At 59.0% G+C, this 21,714-nt stretch overlaps 8 protein-coding genes across 11 annotated transcripts; all 8 read left to right on the top strand.

Moving 5' to 3' along the window:
• Window positions 1-53: 53 nt before the first annotated feature.
• ABB37_04575 (putative mitochondrial hypothetical protein) lies at window positions 54-1,339 on the top strand. Its single transcript, XM_015802275.1, has one exon. It carries the CDS (start codon window positions 163-165, stop codon window positions 982-984), a length of 822 nt encoding a protein of 273 aa, XP_015658719.1. The 5' UTR covers window positions 54-162; the 3' UTR covers window positions 985-1,339.
• Window positions 1,340-1,991: 652 nt separating this feature from the next.
• On the top strand, window positions 1,992-6,902 carry ABB37_04574 (hypothetical protein; the record flags this gene model as incomplete). The annotated part of the gene is made up of 1 exon (XM_015802274.1): window positions 1,992-6,902. The coding sequence occupies one exon, from the start codon at window positions 1,992-1,994 to the stop codon at window positions 6,768-6,770; it is 4,779 nt and encodes a 1,592-aa protein (XP_015658718.1). The 3' UTR covers window positions 6,771-6,902.
• A 286-nt stretch (window positions 6,903-7,188) lies between these two features.
• On the top strand, window positions 7,189-10,509 carry ABB37_04573 (hypothetical protein; the record flags this gene model as incomplete). Its single annotated transcript, XM_015802273.1, has 1 exon — window positions 7,189-10,509. The coding sequence occupies exon 1, from the start codon at window positions 7,438-7,440 to the stop codon at window positions 10,507-10,509; it is 3,072 nt and encodes a 1,023-aa protein (XP_015658717.1). The 5' UTR covers window positions 7,189-7,437.
• Window positions 10,510-10,967: 458 nt separating this feature from the next.
• Window positions 10,968-12,563, top strand: ABB37_04572 (hypothetical protein; the record flags this gene model as incomplete). The annotated part of the gene is made up of 1 exon (XM_015802272.1): window positions 10,968-12,563. The coding sequence occupies one exon, from the start codon at window positions 10,968-10,970 to the stop codon at window positions 12,561-12,563; it is 1,596 nt and encodes a 531-aa protein (XP_015658716.1).
• Window positions 12,564-13,068: 505 nt separating this feature from the next.
• Window positions 13,069-13,607, top strand: ABB37_04571 (hypothetical protein; the record flags this gene model as incomplete). 2 transcript variants are annotated; one of them, XM_015802271.1, is made up of 1 exon in its annotated part: window positions 13,069-13,607. In XM_015802271.1, exon 1 carries the CDS (start codon window positions 13,170-13,172, stop codon window positions 13,605-13,607), a length of 438 nt encoding a protein of 145 aa, XP_015658715.1. In that variant the 5' UTR covers window positions 13,069-13,169. The 2 variants fall into 2 exon arrangements, with proteins under 2 accessions (XP_015658715.1, XP_015658714.1); XM_015802270.1 differs by having other exon boundaries at window positions 13,093-13,607.
• Window positions 13,608-14,620: 1,013 nt separating this feature from the next.
• ABB37_04570 (hypothetical protein) lies at window positions 14,621-16,700 on the top strand (the record flags this gene model as incomplete). The annotated part of the gene is made up of 1 exon (XM_015802269.1): window positions 14,621-16,700. The coding sequence occupies exon 1, from the start codon at window positions 15,003-15,005 to the stop codon at window positions 16,698-16,700; it is 1,698 nt and encodes a 565-aa protein (XP_015658713.1). The 5' UTR covers window positions 14,621-15,002.
• A 469-nt stretch (window positions 16,701-17,169) lies between these two features.
• ABB37_04569 (hypothetical protein) lies at window positions 17,170-19,436 on the top strand (the record flags this gene model as incomplete). 2 transcript variants are annotated; one of them, XM_015802268.1, is made up of 1 exon in its annotated part: window positions 17,170-19,436. In XM_015802268.1, the coding sequence occupies exon 1, from the start codon at window positions 17,358-17,360 to the stop codon at window positions 19,434-19,436; it is 2,079 nt and encodes a 692-aa protein (XP_015658712.1). In that variant the 5' UTR covers window positions 17,170-17,357. The 2 variants fall into 2 exon arrangements, with proteins under 2 accessions (XP_015658712.1, XP_015658711.1); XM_015802267.1 differs by having other exon boundaries at window positions 17,239-19,436.
• A 751-nt stretch (window positions 19,437-20,187) lies between these two features.
• ABB37_04568 (DNA-directed RNA polymerase I-like protein) lies at window positions 20,188-21,520 on the top strand (the record flags this gene model as incomplete). 2 transcript variants are annotated; one of them, XM_015802266.1, is made up of 1 exon in its annotated part: window positions 20,188-21,520. In XM_015802266.1, exon 1 carries the CDS (start codon window positions 20,507-20,509, stop codon window positions 21,518-21,520), a length of 1,014 nt encoding a protein of 337 aa, XP_015658710.1. In that variant the 5' UTR covers window positions 20,188-20,506. The 2 variants fall into 2 exon arrangements, with proteins under 2 accessions (XP_015658710.1, XP_015658709.1); XM_015802265.1 differs by having other exon boundaries at window positions 20,234-21,520.
• Window positions 21,521-21,714: the final 194 nt, after the last annotated feature.

Here is a 21,714-nt window from a genome sequence, read left to right as displayed (position 1 = left end):
CCACGCCTCCTTCGATCCATTTGCGTGTTCGGCTATTTTACGCTGGATTCATAGCATTGCTTTATACCTTTTTTCTGCTTTGTTTGATGGAGGGTTGGTGTGCGAAATCCTTGATAACTCCGTGTATCGATCTTTTTCTTTTCAAAGCCTCGCTTTGCAGCAATGCGGTCGAAGCGAGTTGGTGCGGCAGTGACGCCGCTGTCGCTCGTCGTGGCGTTGCTGCTTGCTCTCACCCTCTGCTCCAGCGCTGCGCACGGCTGGTGGAGCAGCGAAGATGCCAAAGCGGTGGCGCAGCGCAGCAAGGACGATCAAATCAACTTCTGGGAGAAGGAGGTGCAGTCGCTGCGCCGCGGTGAGATGCAGAAGGCGTACGAAAGAATGTATGAAAAACAGAGAGCTGTCGAGGTGGCACGAAAGAAGGAGGGCTTCTTCTTCACAAAAGCGGAAGACAAGGCGACTATCCGACTTCTAGACGAGGACTACCGTAGGAGTCTTATTGAGGTGAACCAATTAAAGGAGCAGGAGCGCCTGATGCTAGCCAAGCTGAAGCCTCTCTACGGTGTCGTCTCATATCAGTTCGCTCAAGAGCAGCGGCAGACCATCGCGGACTCCATCAAGTACGTCCAGACAGCTAGCTACGACAACGCGTGGTACTCCTCGTTGTTTAACCTGGGCCAGGCGGAGAGTATCTCGGACGTCGTGGTCGGCTTCCTGCAGCAGTGGCTGATTGGGTTTGTGTGCCTCTATCCATTCGCCGTGCTTTATTACGCGCTGTGGGCCGCACCGTGGAGCGTGTACTCCTACAGTTCCGGCATCGCCGACCTCGTGCCTGCCGTAGTGGCCTACGCCGTCTCTGTGTTTGTGATGTGCCTTCCTCTTATTGTGCTGGCTGTGGCTTTTTATGCGGTGGTGCGCGCGTACCTTCCGAAGCTGCGAGAGGCTGCTCGTCGTGCGGAGGCCCAACAGCACGCCCATTACGACTAGAGAGAGAAAAAAAGGTGTTCGAGGGGAGTGGGGCTTCCGCGTAACATCCGTGACTGTGCTGCCGTGGAATCGTTGCCGCACTGTGTTGTCTCTCGACGGAGAGCACCAACAACCAAAAAATGAGAAGAGAAAGGAAAATAAGGCGCGGCAGAAGGACCGATCGTTGGCGTGCGCTGCGTTGTTTCATCACTACCGCTACCTCCGTCTGCAAGAAAGGCGGTCGCTGATACTCTTCGCTGTTGCCACCCTCGTTGTGAGTGCGTTGCCAACAATTGTCACGCATAGGCATTTACTTACTTGCGCTGCGCATGCCTTAACACCTATTATTATTGTTATTACTGATGATGATGCAAGTAATGCTTTCGAAAGAAGTGTTTGTTATGGCTGCGGTGCGGCACCAGAAGTAGGCCGCTAAGGCAGTCAGATTGTTGAAGGATCGGTGCTCGCGTGCCGCACCCGCCCACAAAATGCACCGGCCACAGTTGATGCGGGCATGTACCCGTTGGAGTTTTGTGCACCCTCTTCTCTTTCTGTAGCACTCATCCGCCTCTACGCACTCAGGGAGAACATATATATGCGTGAGACTCTACGAACCAACGCTCTACGTGACTTTTCCTTTCTCTCTCTCTCTCTCACGCAGTACCATTTTTCTTTTACCCCCACCGATTTCGCGGTAACGCTGTTCGAGTTACCTGCGGCTTTTTTCTCTTCATTAGTATTCTGTGTGGCAGGTCCACCTCCGCGTCCGTGGGTGTGTGGGGGTGGGTGGTGCGACGCAAAGGACGTGTGCCGAATAGAAGGCCTTCATTGGACATCTCCGGTTCGTGTAAGGCGGGAACTCGTTACCTGCCTTGATCATTCTTTCCAAACCGCACAGCTCCTCCACTGCCCCAGAGCCCTATCATCTAGCTCATACGTGACGCAGCAGTAAACACGCCCTCTTTCCTCTTCATAGGCACAGGGAGAACACTGAAGCACACGCACATCACACTGCCGACGTTAATATAATGGCAAATCCACCTGGCAGCTCCGATGGCAGTGGTGGCCAGGGCGTCCTCGATATCCCGCCCGTGATGGCAAGTGTGCTCCGACCACATCAAATCAACGCTTTGCAGTTTATCTGGAAGCACTTGGTTCTGGAGGGCGCTCTGCGCACCGCAGCCCGCACGTTCTCGTCCACCATCGAGCAGCGCACTCGTCTCTACCAAGAAGTCTCCGGCGTCATTCTCGGCCACTCCATGGGCCTGGGCAAAACACTCACTTCCCTCACCTTTGCGTTGCTGTTGCAAGCGCAGGTGACGCTGATGGCGATGAAGCGAGAGCACCTGCGGCGGCAGCAGCAGCGCAACAACGCGACGCCCTGCAACGCATTGCTGAAAGGCGACAGCTGCCCTGCCCTTCGCATCTTAGTGCTGTGCCCGCGAAGTTGTGTGCTGCATTGGCAGACATCCATTGCGGAGTGGGTGCAGCCACGCTACTCCGGCTCGGTGCGATTGCAGCTGCACGTGCCCAGCGCGATCGGCGTCACTGCGGCATCCAGTCGCGCCGGAGGCAGGACGCTTGATGACGTACTGCTGAACTATTACCAAACAGGAGGTGTGCTACTGCTGGGGTACGAGGAGTATCAACGCATTCTCCAGTACGCGCAGGCGCACTACCGAAGCCACGCTTCGACAACCTGGCCGCGTGTGTGGTCTCTCTTGGATCGCATTCGCCTTCCGCTGCCGCTCATACAGGACGTGCGGCTGCTGGACATGATTGAGACGGCAGATCTCGTGATGCTGGACGAGGCGCACCGTCTCCGTCGCAGCAGCTCCAATTTGGTCACGGCGCTCACGCAGCACCTGCGCAACATCCAGCTGCGGCTCGCCCTCACTGGAACGCCTTTGCAGAACCATCTGGAAGAGTACAACACGATGCAGTCCATCGTGACCGGCCGCGAGCTGGACACGCAGCTGTTCCATAAACACTTCATTGCCCCGATTGAGCTGGGCCAGTGCGTCGACTCCACATACACTCAGTTCCTGGAGATGCAGCGCTGTGTGGCGTCGCTGCGCAACTACTTTGCCGACTCGGCACATCACTGCGGACCGGAGGTGCTGGCGTCGACGCTGCCGCCGCGCAGGGAGTACATCTTCTTCTTCCGTCTATCCACCGCACAGGAGGCTGCTTACAAGGCGATGCTGAAGCGCATTCATCAGCAGCTGCGTGCGTCGGAGAAGGGAGACTCCGTCCTTCGGCTGCACCACCACGCCTCGCACATTTGCCTTCATCCGGCCCTGGCTGCGCTGGATGACGAACACTGCAGCACTGCTGTTCTGTCGAATGCCCAAGACACGACCGGCGAAGACAGGGTTGAGGAGGACGATGCCGAGGAAGTCGCGGTGACGTCTTCCCTCGCCTCTCCGGTGCTGCCGACTGCGGCGCTGCGGAGCATAAAGCTGTCCGACTCGCCAAAGCTCAGCTTCGCTTTTCACCTCACGCTTTACATCGTACACGAACTCCATGAGAAGGTGATCGTGTTTTCGCAGTACCTCAGTCACCTTAAGCTCATGGGAGAGTTGCTGGCGCAGCACGGCGTCGTCGCCCCGGCGCTGACCGGCGCATCGTCCGACGTGGAGCGACGCCGCTGCATTGAGGAGCTCCAGACGAGCGACACGTGCCGCGTGCTGCTGTGCTCGGTGCGTGCCGGGGGCGTAGGCATCAAACTCACGGCTGCGAATCACTGCATACTGCTAGATGTCAGCTGGAACCCTGCCGATGACACACAAGCCACCTATCGCCTCTATCGATACGGCCAGCTGCGACCTGTTACTGTGTACCGCCTCGCCACCTATGGAACGTCCGAGCACGTTGTGTTCGCCTACGCCTTGCAGAAGTCGTGGCTGCAGAAGAAAATCGCCGACATCAGCGACCCGCGGAGGCAGCAGCGCCACCAAACGCGGAGTTACTTCCGTTTCCCCTGCTCGATTCCGTTGCCGGACGGCGCACCGCCGTTCACGTCAGGCGAAGTCGCCGACGCAGCGTCCTCACCGACAGAGCAGCGTGCGTTGCTGGCGGAGCGGCGGCACGCGTACGCGATGGAGGTCTGCGAGACGCAGTGCCCCACGGCCGCCCACGTGCTGGCCGACCACCCAGACGTGGAGGCGGCGCATCTCGTTACGGTCATTCCGCAGTCCACGCTGCTGCGACACAACGACGAGGACGTCATCCGCGAGCGGGCGCGCCAGTTTGAGCAGGCAGCAGTGAAGAAGCTCGCGCACGTCCCGGTGCCATTGCAGCTGCGCCGCAGTGACACTCCGTCGACGCAGCGTGACGATGAGAGCCTGCTGGACGCCTGCGAAGGAGAGTTGGTGGACACGGCGCGGCAGGCGTCGCATGTCCTCCTTACGCATGTCTTGAGGGTGCAGGACGATGCCCGCGGCGGTGCTGCGCGCTACCCCGACAGCGACACCGTGTCGGAGGTCCGCACGCTGGACGGAGTTCTCTGCCAGCACCTGCAGGGGCTGGTGACAGCGCCAACACTGGGCAAGCGACCGCCGCCGCGTGTACTGGCGGAAGTCCTGCTGTGGTGTTTTCAGTCTGGAGCAGAGAAGCTCGCGGGAACGCTGCTGCACGGCGGCGCACACCTGAAGCTGCGAACGTTTCTGACAAGTCGCATCCCCGCTACCAGCCGTCACCGCCCGCGCGACGCGGCGCTGCCGACCCGAAGTCCACTGGAGGAAGCGCTGCTCTTCCGGCCTGTCTCGCTGTTGCGGGCGATGTCACCGGTGGAGGCGACGTACGTGACGACGGAGCTCGGCTGCGACCGCCCTCTCGTGGGCCAGTGCATGCTGAAAGGGCTGCAACTGCTCTGGATGCGCGACGGCGGCCCCGTGCTGACCGGTGCGTCGCTGCAGGCGCTGTCGGTGCTGCTGGGCACGCGTGCGGCGGAGGAAGAGGACGATGCGGAGGACGAGGACGGCAGCGAGAGTGACGCCGCCGCGGCGGGGCAAAGCGCTGACAGCACTGAGGTGTTGTCGCACGCGGCCCTCCGTACACTTATTGAGTGCTTGGAGGAGCAGTGGCCCCCGTACGAGGGCCTGACGCTGCCCCCGCAGCACCTGCAGGTGGACCGTGAGGAGATGCGCATGGAGCGCGCCTACAACGTCGCGGCCCGCGCGCACACGGAGGGTCTCCTCCCGCTGGGCGAAGTCGCCGAGCTGCTGCACTTGCCACAGTACCGCCAGGGCCACCACGCCTACGGCTGTGCGCGGTGCCACCACCTGCTGCTGCACCGGCTGGACGCGACACACCTCGAGTGCCCGCGGTGCCACTACAACGCGGAGTTCGAAATCCGCGCTGATGCGCGCATGCAGCAGCGGACGACGCTCTTTCAGCTGTCCGTCGTCGCGAACTTGCTGGACGCCTTCTCCATCACGAAGAGCTTCGCCACCTCCTTCTCTCCCGCGGACTGCGCCGACGTGAGTGCGGTGCTGCGGGAGGTACACACCTCGCAGGCCGTGTTGGAGTTTGTGCGGTTGGTGGTGCGGGAGGGCGTGGACGTCTTCCTCAACGAGTACCCGCCCGTCTTGGTGCGATTGATGGGTCTGCAGCTGGGCACCGGCGAAGACGTGGGGGACCTGAGCCGGCTGCTGCTGGCGAACGGCCGCTACGCCGCGCACACGAACATGCGCGAGCACCTTCGGCAGCGACTGGCGCAGGCCTTCGCCGACTTCGTACATCCCAGCAAGCTGGCGCAGCTCGCATCCATGCCGTTTATGTTCATCGTGTCTGCCCTCCACTACTTCGCCCGGTACGACAAACTGACGTACGCGCATGAGCTGCTGCTGGAGGAGTTCTCCACACCCCATCGCAAGCTGCTGCGGTTTGCGAGCGACGCGTTGATGAAGGTGCTCTACGTGGAGAGGCTGCTCCGTCACTGCAAGGAGAGACCGCAGCCGCTGCCTCCTGCCGCTCCGGGCACCGCCGGAGGTCCCTCTGCGCACAACGCCCATGAGACACTGCGGGACAGCGCCAATGTCGGTGGTAACGGCCCGGACGAAGATGCCGTCACGTTGAGGTCTTTATTGAGGGCCGCATCCTCCTCGTCTTCTTCCTCTTCTTCCCCCAAAGCGTTGTCCCCACGCGGCGCAGCTTCAGCCGAATCGTTAGCGTCTTCCGCTTGTTACTCGCTCGACAGCGGCAGCAACCACAGCGACCGCGACCCGGACTCTGAAACGAGCCGTACACAGAATGCGGCCAAGCTTGTGGCCGGTGGCGCTCGTGCACCGGTGGTGTACAGCGTTGACAGCGACTCCGACGATCTAAGCGGCACCGGCTCGAACTCCGCGCCCCGCAGCTCCTCCAGCTCCTTCCACTCCGCCTACTCCGAAGATCGCGAGAGCTTCCCTGACGACAGCGGGTCGGAGGGGGACGAGGGAGAGCGACACGCACCGGTGAGTCTCGATGCTGCCGAGACGTGGCTCGAGGCGCTGGCGAAGAATGAGGCGGAGATCCGCGCGCCCACTGCGGAGGAGCTGGAGAATGAGGCCGTGCTGCAGCAGCGTGCCGCGCAGTACTGGATTGCCTTCTGTGAGGTCTACGGCACCCACAGCGCGGAGACGCTGACGGTGTTCATAGAGGCGGAGGATGGCGGAGTGCAGGCACTGCCGCCGCCCCCGCTGCCGCTGTGGGTGTCACAGGCGGCTCACACGACGTTGGTGGGCATGCGTGTGGTGGACATGCTGGACCTCTTTCTCACGAAGCTGCTGGAGCTGTCGCAGCAGGTGCGCCTCATCGCGTAGGGCCGCCTCGGGTGACGGTGTGTGCCGCTTTTGTGCCGCTGGCTACCTTTGCACATCTTATGCTGCAGCGAAGGTTTTCGTTTCGGCTGTTGCTGTCGCTCCCCGTGTCGCAGCGGCTTTTTATTTCCGCCTAATGTTTCTTAATTTTCACTCCTGTGTAACACCGCGGTTGATGGGTGCAGACTGCTCGATGCACACGCTCTCTCTGCAAACGACGCAACACCGCTGAATTCGAAAAACGACAGCAGAGCACGTGCCTCGATGCCACCAAGCAACGCCAAACGGAAGCTGTTGCCTGCGAAGTGCTACTTCCAACTTCTTCTGTCCTCACGGTGATCTTCCCGTCTTACGCTGCTCGTCCCATCGCTCTCCCGCCTTTCGGTTTCTCTCCTCTGTGACCACACAAAACCGCACTCAAGTGAAAAAGAAAATAGCGTCGAACAACGCGAGCCCAAATAGAATAGAGGAAGAGAAACGAGCTGCTGCCATTCGCAGTCGCGTTTTTATTATACAATACTCCTTCTCATTTTCCTTTCGCAGCAATCGTAGAGGGACTGCACACCTTCATAGACACAAACCCTCAACACACACCGACCTAGAGCAAAAGTAGAACTCCGACGTTTTACAGCAGCGCAGATTCTTTGAAAGAAAGAAAGAAACAGTCGAAATGCTCAACTACGACGACTCCTTCGAGGCCGAGTCGACGTCGGCAGACGAGGAGGAGGACGCCGTGTCAGCGCACCCTTCTCCGCTCTCAAATTCCGACGGAGCGAAGAGCTTGAAGGACGAAGCATCACCGACGTCCAAAAGCGCCACCTCCGCCACTTCGCCTCCTTCGGGGGCTTCTCCCACAGCCCCTTCGGCGTCTCCAGCGACTACTGCGCCAGGCACGGGGGCCCTGCCACAGCAAGTTCCAGTGCCCATCCCGGTTAATGCGATGGTTGAACAACCGAAGGGACCTGCGCCGACGTGGGAGAGGAGTGACCGCAGCAGCGCCTCTTCCTCCTTCCCCTTTTTGCCGATGCCACGCAGCAGAGCGGGCGCGCTGGTGTCTCCCATCCAAGGCGATGACGCACTCACCTCCGTAAAAGGAGCCGAGTCGTCAGGCGGCCAGAATGACGGCGATGCGCAGCGCCGCTCAACGTTTCAGAGCTCCGACAAGCTGTCGAACAGCGGCTCGGCCGGGGTGCCGCGTGAGATAGCCGAGAAGGCCGCACGCGCCGGCGAAAGGGCGGAGTTTCAGGCTCTCTCCCACTTCGTGGCTTTTGGCAGCGAGCAGGGCAGCGCCTCCACCACGACGTTCAAAGGGCCGGCGTCGCATCGTACGAGCGAGTTGCAGGTGCCACCGGCGCCGTCGCGGGTGCCGCGCCAGTTCGTGGCCTTCCCTCAATCCGAAGACGATTCTTCAACAAAGGAAGAGAAGCGAGAACCGTCGTTAAAGTTGCCGTCTGAGTGGCCACACGACGCCGCGCTGACTGAGGAGTCGCCGCAGAAGACGCTGTCGGAGACGAAGAGCGCCTCGGTGGCCCCCAGCAGCATCTTCAGCACCCTCTCGCAGCATCTGCTGGTCCCCACCCCGCAGCTGCAAGCACCGGCTACCGCCGCCGCTGCTGCTCCATCGTTGCCACCGCCCTTCGCCCCATCTCCCCTCGCTCCTGCTGCTACGTCGGCCGCTGCAGTGCCTGGGGTGTCTTCTCCCAGTCTGCTGACACCCGGTGGGGTGGGCAGTGCGCCGCTGCCCTTCAAAGCGCATGCCACCGACACAACCGCCACAACGACGAGCGCACCTCTGCTGACGCTGCCTTCTTTACCCCCGCCTGGCTGGTCTGCAACCGGGACTTCTTCCACTTCGTCTACTACTGCCGCTCCTTCCCCATTTAAGAGTGCTCCCGCAGGAACCATCAAAGCGAAGAGTTGGATGATGGGCGGCGAGAGTGCCCATTGTGACGCAACGACTTCTTTGGAGCAGCGGGCACAGCTGGTCGCCCCGCTGCCCCCACCACCGGACCATCACCGCATGGCGGCAGCGGAGGCCCGCGTGTCGGAGCTGCGCGAGGCTTCAGAGGCGGTCGAGCGACTGGTGAAGGCGTTTGCGATGCTGAGAGGCTACGGCGCACTGGAGATGAGAGACGGCAGAGAGCAGGCAACTGCGAAAGCCTCTGTGTCCGCCGCGACCACCACCGCCCATCGCGCAGGGGCCTCTGCCACGGTGCAGGTGCGCCCGGCCAGTCGCACGCGCGGCCCACGGGTACCGACGGCACATTTTGATGTCAATCGCACGGATCCGTCCCAGCAGCCTGCGAAGTTGAATGAGGTGCCGCTGTCTGCACCGTGCAGCAGCAGCAACAACAAAGAGGAACGGGAGCGCCTGGCAGAGGGTCTTGTGATGGACTGCGTGCTGGGATTCCTGCAGGAGCACACCAAGCGGAGAGGCACGGCAGAAGGAGAGGCGAAGGAAAAGGTAAACCATAATGATGTCCCTCTGTGGCAGGCGTCTCGTCCGCATTACGAGGTGGTGAGCTCCGAAAGTTTTGCAGGCGGTGATGGTGCCGCCCGTCGCGACCGCTTTGCTGCGCAGACGTCAGCGAAAGCCGCAACTTCTGCGACTCGCGACTACGCCGGTTCTTCTGCCGTGACGAGCGGCGTCCCCGGCATCCACGTCCCACTCTTCGACCCACGCGACCGTCACAGCGTCACAGACCTCTACAACGCGGTGCGGGAAGCCCTGGAGAAGTACGTGCTGCGGCGTGTGCGCACCGACGGCCCCGCCGCACCGCACACGCCCACCACGGCACCGTTGGCCGTGACGCACATCACTGCTGGCTTTGCATGGGCGCTGCTGCTGGACATCTCCTGCGTGTGCCAGGAAATCACCCGCTGCGCCTACGACACCGCGGCTTCCTCTCCCAGTGCGGTGTATCCGATTTTGGTACAGTTCAAAGGTGACGCCGTCTGCGCTGAAGTGGCACGAGCGGCGATGCACTGCTTGCCCTTCGAGGTGCTGAACACCACGGACAAGAACGAAGCATCCGTGTCCGTCGAGATGCGTGGGTGCCTGTTCCGCATGGCCTGCTGGGTCACACAGGAGCAGCTGTGGGCAGTGTCCGATGCCCTCATGGACACCGTGCGCGAAGATGTGGTGAGGCGGGCGAAGGTAACGCTGTACTCGCTCTTCAGCACGGCAGCGCCGTCCGAGGTGGACCCGCGGCTGTTGGTTCCGCCGCAGTTGCCGATGTTCACGATGCTACCGCTGCCAAACCGCAGCGGACGCGCCTCCGCAGCGGCGACGGCAGCAGTCGATCGTGCCTCGCCAGCAGGCGTTCGCTACCCAAAAAACCCGCGCAACACGGCCGAGGCCTCCGCGGCGGAGCGCGATGTTTTCGACGTACCCGCCGCAGCGCTTCAGAGAGTTGCCTACGGCGTGTCTGTCCTCTCCACTGACATCCTTTCCACCAGCGGCGCCGACAGCATCTTGACCGGCGTGCGGGCAGAGGAGTACGCGGAGGTGGCCACGGCGGTGAGCGAAACCGTTGCGGAGCTGCTGCAGGACGAGGCCATCAAAGCCGCGGTGCAGCGCCGTGCCGCGGAGAAGGTGAAGAAGGCACAGATGGAGAAGACAAACTACGTCTCTGCATCGCGACAGCGCAAAGAGCAGGCGATCATCGACAGGGCGGAGAAGGAGGCGGAGGAGGTCGTACGGCACATCTTGCAAGAGATGCAGGCCCAAGGGGTGCCGTAGCAGAGAAGCACGAAGGGAAGGGAGAAGGACGCGCCCACTGTCTACGTCATTTCTCAACCTTCTCCCCTTTTTTTTTTTAATGAGCTTCAGGGTTCAAACGTGGAGGCGCACCTGCCGCAAGGAGGCAGGCAACGGCGGCGGTGGAGATAGGTTTTGTAGGCGAAGCGATGTGCAAAAAGCAAACAAGTGATGTTCCGCGTTGCCCACCACCTGCGCTGCGATGTTTGAATGAGTCGGGACTGGCGGTTCGCTTGCCAACGGCTCAGCAGTATAAAAACAACAAGTTTTCTCGCTCTTCGTCTGTGTATTTCCCTTCTTGGTTGTAGTTGCACATCAGCGGCGGTTTTCGTTTGAACTCGTGTAGATCAGGAACTTCGCGAGTAACTCCTGTGTTTTTCTGTTAAAGGCTGTTGCCGCCACTTTTATTTATTCATTTTCGACCGCTCCATAGACACGCAATGAGTGGCACCGCGGCACCGCGCGCACGCGAGCCGTCGCCCCCTTCTGACGGCAGCGACAGTGACCGCTCCGACAGCGTCACCTCATCTTATTCGTACGACTCCTCCTCGCGATCGTCGTCCTACTCGTCCTACTCCAGCTCCTCCTCTTCCCGCTCCAGCATTCATCGGCGGCGTGGACGGCGCCGCTCTCGCAGCCGGTCGCCCATTCTGAAGAACGACGGTCATCGCCACCACGCCCAGCGCAAGTTTCGTGTGGAGGGCGTTTTGGGAGACTGTGATGGAACGGTCTCTTTTGAGCCGAGTGCTTTCCTCCCTTCCGTGCTGGGTGACATCCCCAGGCCGCCGCCATGCATCCCTCGTAATCGCGACGGGGTAGCGGTGCTGGACACACCAGAGAAACCGGCGGGGGATTGGGCCTGTGGAGTCTGCAGCAATATCAACTCCCAGCAGCGGGACGACTGCTACCGCTGCGGCTGTCACTTCACGGAGAGCCTGCTGGCAACGCCAAGCTATGAGGTGTGCATCACGCGTCTCCCACCTGGTGTCTCGGTCAGCGCAGTAGAGAAGGCGCTCCGCCGGACGGTGCCGGAGGGTTGTGTGCCGTACATCGCCGTTGACGAGAAGAAATCCCTTGTGTTTGCGCAGTTCGCTTCGGTGGAGGACGCCACAAAGTATCTGGTCAGTCGTCGATGTGAACTGGAGGTGACGGCGGCAGACGGCGGAGGGGGTCAGCGCACGCGCCTCAGCTTCTCCCTGGACCCGCACCCACAGCCAAGCCTGGAGGACGTCGCGGCGGAGGCGGCGCAGGCAGCGGCCGCTGCGGATCGGGAGAAGAGGGAAACCGTCTTGGTCGCAGCTGCGGTGCCACGCTTTTTGTGGCCGCACACCTGGAACCCTCCGTCGTCTTTCCCCTCCGTGGAAAAACACAAGACCTTCCTCAGCACCATGTCTGCCTACTGGGACCACCTCGCCGATGAACAGAAGCGCTACTACGAGGCGGAGGTGAGGAAGGCGCTGATGCAGGCCGTTTCTCCCACAGAAGCGACGACACTGAAGCCGTCGAGCACACCGGAGGCGGCAGTAACGGCGGCAATACATAGCCACAACACTCCATCAGCCACCGCCGCTTCGTCCTCCACCGCACCGTCTGGAGTCACCGCCTCGACGGCCGCATCCCCTCCGTCCAAGGACTCGCCGCAGAAGAGCACCAGCAAGACTTCGCATGCGCTGGACGGGCTCAAGAAGCGTCTGGCGGAGCGTAAATCGGCCTTGAAGAAGGCCGACGCAGCTGGTGGGTCAGCAGCAGTCGCAGGGACGCCGTCTTCCACGCCAGGAAGCACTGCAGCGTCTGTCAGGGCAGGGGGAGGGACGCCGAAGAATGTGTCGACGCCCGGTAGCAGTGGAGACTTCCCCGCTGCACCGTCGTGCGCGTTGGCCCAGATGCAGACGTGGGGTGGCTTTCCGGTCCCGTTGCAGTACACTACGCCGGCCGACATCCCACAGTCGGTGGAGTTGGCGCGAGTACCGATGAGCGTGTGCGAGCGTCTGCTCCCTCCTGCGTTGCTGCAAGTTGCACGAATGCAGTTTCGCTAAGCGCCGAGAGAGAAAGTAAAGGGGAAACGGCGAAGCGTCATTTTGTGGCTAAGTTGGCCGATGTAAAGGTCGTCGTGAATTTGGGCCGGATGCGGATGCGGATGCGGTGTGTGAAGCCGATCTTCTGTGCAGTAGGCGACGGGGTAAGCTGCGCTGTCTCCCTGCTCTCCTGGAAAGCTTTTTGTATGTGAAAAGGCTTGTTTAGTAAGGGAGGAAAGGAATGTAAATTGTCTCCGTTTTTGCAAGCAGGACTGAGGTGCTGCTTTCCTTTCGAGTACCGTAAGTCATTTAATGGCCGTGGGCGGCATTCGGATCGCTGTAAAAGCGTGAAGGGGTAACACTATGAACTGCTCTAAAGCGGGTCGAAGTGACTGTCGAATGCCTTCTTTTTCTTCTTCTCACCTTCGTGCGATTTCTTCGTTTCCCAAAATTCCTCTTCTTCACGGCACCACGCTCCTTGTTTTCACCCTCCCCTTTTAACGCCTGCAACTCTGGTCGGTTCGGAGCATTCCCGCATCCCGACTGCACAGTTGTGTGTCATCAACAGTTGTTGCTCCAACATTTTAGTATCATTCCCTTTTTTTCTTCTTTAAGCTGTATCCCATCATGTCCGGCTCCAAACACGTCGAATGGGATGAGCAGAATCTAACTGCCAACGCCGAGTACCAGCGGCAGCACCCCGTCACGTTACACATTACCGAGCCGAAGACGCCGTACTCCTACGTCGACGGCGAAGACATGGAGGAGGATGAGGAGCGGAGCGAGATTGCCCAAAAATGGGACCCCGCCGTCAACGCCAAAGTAAAGGAGATGCGAGAGCAGATTGAGTCAGACATGTCAGAGCGGCCCAAGGCACCCCTTTCGAAGAGCGGGCGACCCATGCTGCACCCCGGCACGGCCACAGGCGAGCTCATGGCGGAACAGCACAAGCGGGAGTTTAGCAAGATGCGCAAGGCGGTGTACGCGGATGAGGGGGCGATGTTTAAGAAGGCTCTGGAGCAGCGCGACGACGACGACGAGGACGATGAGGAGCAGGAAGGCTAGACCGCACGCTGAGGCGCGCTTATTGTTCTCTCTGTGCCCGAAAGGTGGCAGTGTGGTAATGGCAAAGGACTCTCCCTTCGATGCTCCCCTCCGTACGCCACTGTGCTTCGGCCGTGCGGAAGGAATTTGCGGAGGGAAGAGCCGCACCTTCTTGCACACGAGCTTTTTATTGTGCTTCTATTTCTTTTTTTGTTTCCTCGGACGGAGGGCAATGTAAAGTAATATGAGTTTTGTGGACACACACCTGCTCGGCAGCGGCCAACACGCAATTCATGTGCAAAAGCGTTCTATACTGGTTGTGCACCTAGCGCCGTGCTCAGTGGTGCAAAACCTGCACCGCACTCGTTTTCTCTTCATATAACTGCGGTTTTTTCTTCTGTGCTTCTGACCATGAGGCAGTGTACGTATAATGTAGCATCAACGCTTCGCACCTCCTTTGCCTTTTTTCGTTTCACAAACTCGTCCGTGTTGGCCGAACGTTGCCAAGATTAGTGCTGAATGAGAGCTGTGCTGTTGGTATGCGTGGGTTTGGCCGCGCTGCTATTAATATGAGTGCGAATGGAAACGAGAAAGCTGAGCGCATATTCACTAAAGAAAGAAAATGGAAGGAATTATATGATACAAAACACGTCCACTATATCCACAAACGTCGTTGGAAAAACCGGCAATTTTCCTTGCTGAAATCACTCTGACAGTGAAGGCGGGTCGACAGCCACAATCTGTCCTGCATAACGACTGTCTTTTTCAGCTTATTGTGAACGCCGGCACTGACCCTTTTTTTCTTCTGCCACTCGTAGTCTGTCGGCCTTCACCCAAATAGGCTGAGAGGCGGTGTGGCACGAGCGACGATGTGGAGCTCTCTCTTTCTCTGTGTGAGTCAAATGATTTTTATTTCACCTTTCTTTTCCGATTCATTGTTTTCTTTATCTTTGGCTTCGCGTGCCTGTGCTGTTCTCCTCCGTATCTTCATCTGCGGTCACCCTCGCTCGCCATTTCCACGCTCGTCGTCAATAGTAGGATAATAGAAAGCGGAAAAAGAGGTACGGAGTTTTGAAGCGTAACCGACGTTTTGATCTGCAGGGAAAACAGTTAGCTGTGGTCGCTCATCCTACTACCATTGTCACTACTAGTTTTATTCGCTGCTTCTTTGGCGCGGAGTGGGGAGGGGGGCACGAGCACGGGACAGGAATGTGCGGGCTACTAAGCGACTCCAGCCGAACATCGCTCCTCATCACACACCTCACAATTCTCCCCCACTGCTTCCCCGCGTTTCACGAGTGCGCCTACCGGCTTATCAGTTCTCTCGGAACTTGTCGTCGTCGCGCGTTCCCTCCTTTCGAGTTTCGTGCTTCCGCGTTGCAATTTGGGCACCGCACCGCTTGAAGTGCCGTCATCATGGTAGCCGGCACAAAGAGGGGGTTGCTTCTCTTCGGCTTTCACACCTTTGCTGTCCACCTGCTCGCAGCTGTGTTCATGTCCTTCTTCGTCGAGTATTACGTCCACGAACGCCTTCTCATTGTAAATGTGCGACCTGTCAAGGCCAAGGACCGCCATGATGAGGTACAAGCGCACCTGTCGACGTGGGGCCTGCTGCTTTTCGTCATTGCACAGACGGCCTACGCCGTAGTCACCTCCCTTCACCGTTTTGGCCTGCTGAGTCTTGTGACGACGGCTTTCCCCAGCAGCCGTGTGCTGCCGGTGCTGCTGCGCAGGCTCTCCTGCGAGCAATGCTTTGCGCTTTTGTTTGGGCTGTCGTGGTGGCTGCTGCGCTTCCCGCTGTTGCCCTCCGCAGTTTCCTTCACGTGCCTCTTTGCTGCGTTGAGCGCACTCGCTGAGGGATGTTCTGCGTTCACGGCGCAGGCGGCACGTGAGATGGCGCAGCAGCGACCCAAGGAGGGGGAGTGGATCGCCTGGGTTGCTCGCCTGGCGGCGGCAAGTGTTGCGGCGGTCGTGTTTGCAGCGGCACTGCTGTACGACGGCGCTGTGCCGAGGAGCGGCCGCTTGGGCGGCTTCCACTGGCTTGTGCTGATGATGAGTGTCGGCGCCTTAGGCGTTTTTAGTGGGCTGCAGCATGTGCGGCGCCGCGCCCATGCAGCGGAGAGCTCCTCCCCTTCTTCGGTGCGTGAAGATGCCGAGCACCCCTGGTCTCCTCCCTCTTCGCTCACGAGCGCCGACGCATCATCCGCAGAGTTTCACGCCTTTGCGCGTCAAACGTGTCAGCGTCGCTCCATGAAGGCACTTTTGGCGGTGCGGGCCCTGCACTGCTACGCACACTCGTTTGTTCTTTACTTCGCCCATCTCGTGCTCACGCTGGGGTGTGGACTACAGCTGTCCGCCGCCATACGAGCCGCGATCCTGGGCGTCGTCATCGCCGCGTCGTCGCTGCTCAGTCCAATGGGGGCGGTGGTGTGCGCGGTGTTGGGCAAGAAGCGCGGCCTGTCGATGGGCTTCGCTGTCGTGGCGATGTTGGGTGCCGCCTCGCTGCTTCTCGCCTACCTGACGCGAGACACCGACACCGCGGAAGCCGCCGGCCCTCGCGTCATCGAGCCGAAACCGAAGAACTTCCTTGTGGAGGTGTCTACGGCTGGCACGGCGTGGTGCGCGATAATGGTGGCCTTGCAGCGCCTCGTCTTGGACGCGCTGCGTGACATGTTGGACCTGGCACAGGAGGATGTAGTGGAGGAGGATGCCATTCTGTTTGGACGCGCCTCTTCGATGACCACGTGCACGAAACAGCTGACGTCGGTGGGCAACGTTCCCATGCAGTCGCTGTCGTTTGCGATGGTCCTGTTGTTTCTTGCGGCATCGCGTGCATTTCGGGTGGTGCCGGCGTTCGCTCATGTCGCAACATCGACGCCGCCGTTAACCAACTCTTCTCGTGTTGTCACTCCCGCACCGCCTACCTTGATGCCGTCGTATGTAGTGGCCAACGGCTCGACCATGCTCGCCTTGCTGGGGCTGCAGACGTGCGGGGTGGCGGTGGCGATGTGCGTCGTGTGGCAGAGGTTCTACAACCTAGACGGCAAACATCTGCAATTTGTGCAGATGGCGACACGGAAGCGCAGTGATGAGCAGGCGACGACTCTTGTGTAGGGGAAGAGGGCTATGTCGTTGCGGAAAGCTCTCGTGTCTCGGCTCGACATGAATACGTGCGAATGTGGAACGGAGGTTGCTGTAATGTGTGTGATGTGTGCGTTTGGTGTGCGGACCTCGCCGCAGCGAACTCTGCGCTGCTGGTTCCCCCCTTTTTTTGAATTCCTCTGTTCGTTTCGATGACGCGTGGCGCTGCTCAGATAATTCAATTCTGTTATTGTTTTCGTTTGCCTGCGGCATTTCAAATGTTGGCAAATACCAACATTCTGATTTATATCTTTTTCTTCTTTTTGAAAGGACAGCTGCCCAAGGATGCATGGATTGCTTCTCCTCTTCGTGCACCGTGCAGCAGTGCTCCATGCCAGTTTAGAGTTGCGCCTGTATCGTTTCCCTTCAACTTCGTGTGTGCTCCGCTACGTTCCTTCTCCGCCGTATGCCCAACTGTTCTTATCTTTGAATGCTGTCTTGAGTTGCTGATCACGGAAACCTACAACACACACACACACACACACGCTGCCGAATTAACTGTCGACGGGAAGTCGTTGTCACTGGAGGTGGAAAATACGCTTCGTCTGTTGTTTGCAGTCAGCTGAACTCGTGGCTCTCTATATTCTCCTACATCTTTACTCGCACGTTGCTCTAGCGTTTTTCGGGGACATGTCTACTCGACCCATCACCGGCATGCGGCCGCCCACAACCGGGGCTGCCTTTTCAGGCACCGGCTCCTCACTGACGGGCTCGCTGCGGCCCACCACGACGATGGGAGGCGGTACCACCCTGGGCCGCATTCAGACACAGGTACAGGAGGGCACCTTCACCTCCACCGTCTACGGCTACATCCGCGACCACCAGTACGAGGAAGCGGTGGAGCTGCTCTCTACGCAGCTGGAGGAGTTCCCGCGCAGCCGCGCCGCGCTCTCGCTGATGGCGTACTGCTACTACATGATGGGCAGCTACGCGGAGGCGGCGGACCTGTACGAGCAACTCACCAAGTGCTGCCCCAACATTGAGGAGTACCGCGTCTACTACGCGCAGTCCCTCTACAAAGCGGGTGCGTATGTGGAGAGCAACCGCCTGTGTACCATGATAATGTCGGAACAGAACCAGGCTATGGTTACCAAGCTGCAGGCGGCCATCGCTTACGAGCAAGAGGACCTCCCGCAAACAAAGTCGTTTCTCGAGCAGGCACCAACGAGCGACGCGGACACGCTGGTGCTGCGCGCCTGCGTGCTGAGCAAGGAGGGCAGCTACGAGGAGGCGTTGGATAAGTTTAAGCAGGCGCAGAACACAACGGGCTTCTCTGCACCGCTGACGTACAACATGGCACTCATGTATTACCGAATGGAGCAATACGGCCCCGCACTGAAGCACCTCAGCGAGATTATCGATCGCGGTGTGGAGGACCACCCCGAGCTGGGTATCGGCATCAACACCGAAGGAGGCGAGGCTCGGTCGGTGGGCAACACGCAGCTGCTGAAGGACACCGCCTTAATTGAGGCGTTTAACTTAAAGGCAGCGATCGAGTACGAGACAAAGAATTTGGCCGCCGCGAAGGAGGCGCTGACGGACATGCCGCCCCGCTCCGACGAGGAGCTCGACCCTGTCACGCTGCACAACACCGCCCTCATCAACATGAACGAGGACCCCACGAGTGGGTTCAAGAAGTTCAACTTTCTCCTGCAAAACCCACCCTTCCCGCCCGAGACGTTCCAGAACCTGCTGCTCTTCTACTGCAAGTATCAGTACTACGACTTGGCGGCCGATGTGCTGGCCGAGAATCCGCACCTCGCGTGGGAGTACCTCTCGCAGAACAACCAGTCCCTTTACGACTTCTTGGATGGCCTTATTACGGCCCAAACGTCGCCGGCCGAGGCCTACCGCAAGTTCGACATTCTCGCACAGAAGATGGTGCAGCAACTGCGCAATATGACGCGTAAAATACAGGAGGCCGACCAGGGCCAGGACGCGGCGGCCGCCAAGGCTGCTGTGAAGACATACGACATCACGTTAGAGGAGTACATCCCCGTGCTGATGGCCCAGGCAAACATCTACTGGGAAATGGAGAACTATCCAATGGTGGAGCGGCTCTTCCGGCAGTCCGCTGACTTCTGTTCGGAAAATGAGGTGTGGAAACTGAACGTGGCGCACGTCTTCTTTATGCAGGAGACGAAGTTCAAGGAGGCTATTCGCTACTACCAGCCCGTGGTGGACGGCAACAAAGAAAACATCTTGAACTGCAGTGCGATTGTGCTGGCGAATCTGTGCGTGTCCTACATCATGACGGCGCAGAACGAGAACGCGGAGGAGATTATGCGACGCATCGAGCACGCGGAGCAGCCTCTCCAGCACGAGGAGGCCGGCAAGCAGCCGCTACACCTCTGCATCGTGAACCTGGTTATCGGCACCCTCTACTGCTCGAAGGGCAACTTCGAGTTCGGCATCTCGCGCATCATCAAGTCGCTCGACCCCTACGACCGCAAGATCATGACCGACACGTGGTTCTACGCGAAGCGGTGCTTCGTTGCCCTGGCGATGCACCTGGCCAAACACATGGTCGCCCTCAAGGACTCCTCCTTTGAGGAGATTCTGGTCTTCTTCGACCAGGCGGACCTCTACGGCGAGAAGATCCCCGCCTTTGTGCACCCCGATCCGTCGAAGCAAGACACCTCCGCCCGTAACACCGTCCGCTGGGAGGCCCGTCAGCTGAAGAAGCTCTACCTGACGTTGCGGGAGTAGCGTATAAAGCGTTCTGTCTACAGGAACCACACAGGCTTTTACTTGAGTTTTTATTTCCCTTTCCTTTTCCTTCTGCGGCGCTTGTGGATTAGATTGTTGGTGAGCTTGTGGATGCTACTCGTGCAAGGAGCACCAACCGTTGATGTACATACACGTGCGTATGAGACGCGGAAGTGGTCCCGTGACGCCAACGACGTAGAGTCATTGTGCCGAAGTGTCTTCTTATGGGAAAAAGTGCTTTAGAGAGTATCTACTGTTTTTGATTGGTGCGAGTTTTTTTTCTTTTGTTGGTCGTTCACGTTTTCCCTACCTTCTGTGCGAGGCGCCTCCCTCTGATGTGCGTGCCGGTCGGTGCGTCTCTCCGCTGTCCTCCCATTTCTCGCATGTATTCTTCTGTGTGTTGCTCCCGTTGCTCGGCGTCGTCGGGGGATATAGAAATAAAGCCCAATGAAGTGCTTTCAAAGGAGCAGCTGCTGCGGAGCTTTGCCGGCAAGGCAGCGATGTTTTTGTGGTGGAAAGAGACATGGGACTTTGAACATCAGTGTGTTGTGGTGTGAGTCAGTGACTCTAACGTGCTGCACTAAACGTTAAAGGAACGTGTTATCGATGTTTTGCGCGGCACAGGAGAGAGTCCTACCTGAAAAAGGCTCCTTGCGGGTATCTGCATGGCGAATTGAATACGGAGAAACAGTTCTTCCTTGACCCCACTCTTCTTCATAAAAACAAACTGAGCCTCTATTTCTGCTACCCAGCTCTCTTTCTCTCCCCCTCTCTCTATGACCTCTTTCTTGATGAAAGCGGGGGAAAACACTTGTCTTCGACTCATATCTTTGGACTACGACAAAGCAGCTGCCGAGGTGGATTGCATAGAAGAAAACGTTCGCCGCTGAACTGCATACACCGCTGCGTCGCGTCGCTTACGCATCCGCCGCTTTGGTGTTCTGTCTTCTTCATCCCACAGCTACCTCTTTTGTTTGTACACCACGGGGCGACAAACAACTTATTTGCTTTCCTCCTTTTTCTTCATTCTCACATCTCTCCGGTCAACGACCGCGAAAACAAATCAATCAATGAAAGTAGAGATCATTGAGTGTATCAAGAAGGAGCACGCGGCAGGTGAGACGCTGGTGTTCAAGCTCAATGAGGTAGACAGCTCCTTCGCAAATGCGCTGCGCCGTGTGATGCTGGCCGAGGTCCCCACGCTCGGCATCGAGTCTGTCACGATTCGTCAGAACACCTCCGTGCTGCCGGATGAGATGATCGCCCACCGCATGGGTCTCGTTCCGCTCTTCTCTGAGAAGGCAAAGCGGCTGAACTTCCCGCAGGACTGTAGTTGTGGTGGTGGCGGCTGTCCAGATTGCCAAATCACCGGCTCCTTACGGGTGGAGTGCCCATCGAATCAACATAGCATGCAAGTTTTTATCGGTGACTCCCTCCACATCGACGACGAGGAGGTGTACCCTGTCAGCGCCGAGGAGCACGGTATTTGGCTCGTCACATTAGGCCGCAGTCAGGTGCTGGACTTGCACGTGGTGATCCGCAAGAACATCGCCAAGACACACGCCAAGTTTATGCCAGTGGCCACGGTGGCCATGCGCTACGCACCCGATATCCTGCTCAACCCGAACGGCTTCCAAAGCCTCGGGAAGGAGCGGGCGCGGGAGTGGGTGGCGCGGTGCCCGCGAAACGTCTTCCGCTTTGTGGAGCGCACCGGCATGGTAGAGGTCCAGGACGAAGACGCGTGCATCTTCTGCCGTGAGTGCACCGCGCAGGAGCCGCCCTTCGACAAACTGCCCGAGCCGCTCGTCTTTGTGCGGCCCAAGAAGAATAAGATGGGCTACTTCGACTTCACCTTCACCGTTGAGTCCACAGGCGTATTGCCGGTACTGCAAATTGTGTACGACGCCGTGGCGGTGCTGCGCAAAAAGCTGCAGCGCGTCGGCGAAGGCTTAATGAAGGACCCCAACGCTGACGGGGTTAAGATGCGCACTATTGGCCAGGCCCCCACGGCGCAGGTGGTGCCCAACGCGGATGCCGTGCGCCGCGGTGCGGAGGAGGACAACTTAGACTTCACGATGCAATAATAAAGGTAAATAATAAGCTGTTCGAGATGATGAACCTTCGCGTGCATCGGAGCGCGGGGCGCGGGGAAGGAGTGGGTGCGGTCCTGGCAGCGCGCGGGTTGGAGAAGTGAAAGGAAAAGGCGACGGCGTCACTTTGCTCTCCAATACTCGGCAATCTACTCCTTTCTCCTTTTGTTTCGATTTCGCAAGGAGAG

The sequence above is a fragment of the Leptomonas pyrrhocoris genome (genome assembly GCF_001293395.1).
Source record: "Leptomonas pyrrhocoris isolate H10 chromosome Unknown, whole genome shotgun sequence".
NCBI lineage: Eukaryota > Euglenozoa > Kinetoplastea > Trypanosomatida > Trypanosomatidae > Leptomonas > Leptomonas pyrrhocoris.
Note: the sequence above shows the minus strand (reverse complement) of the source record. Positions and strands in the feature narration are given on the sequence as shown.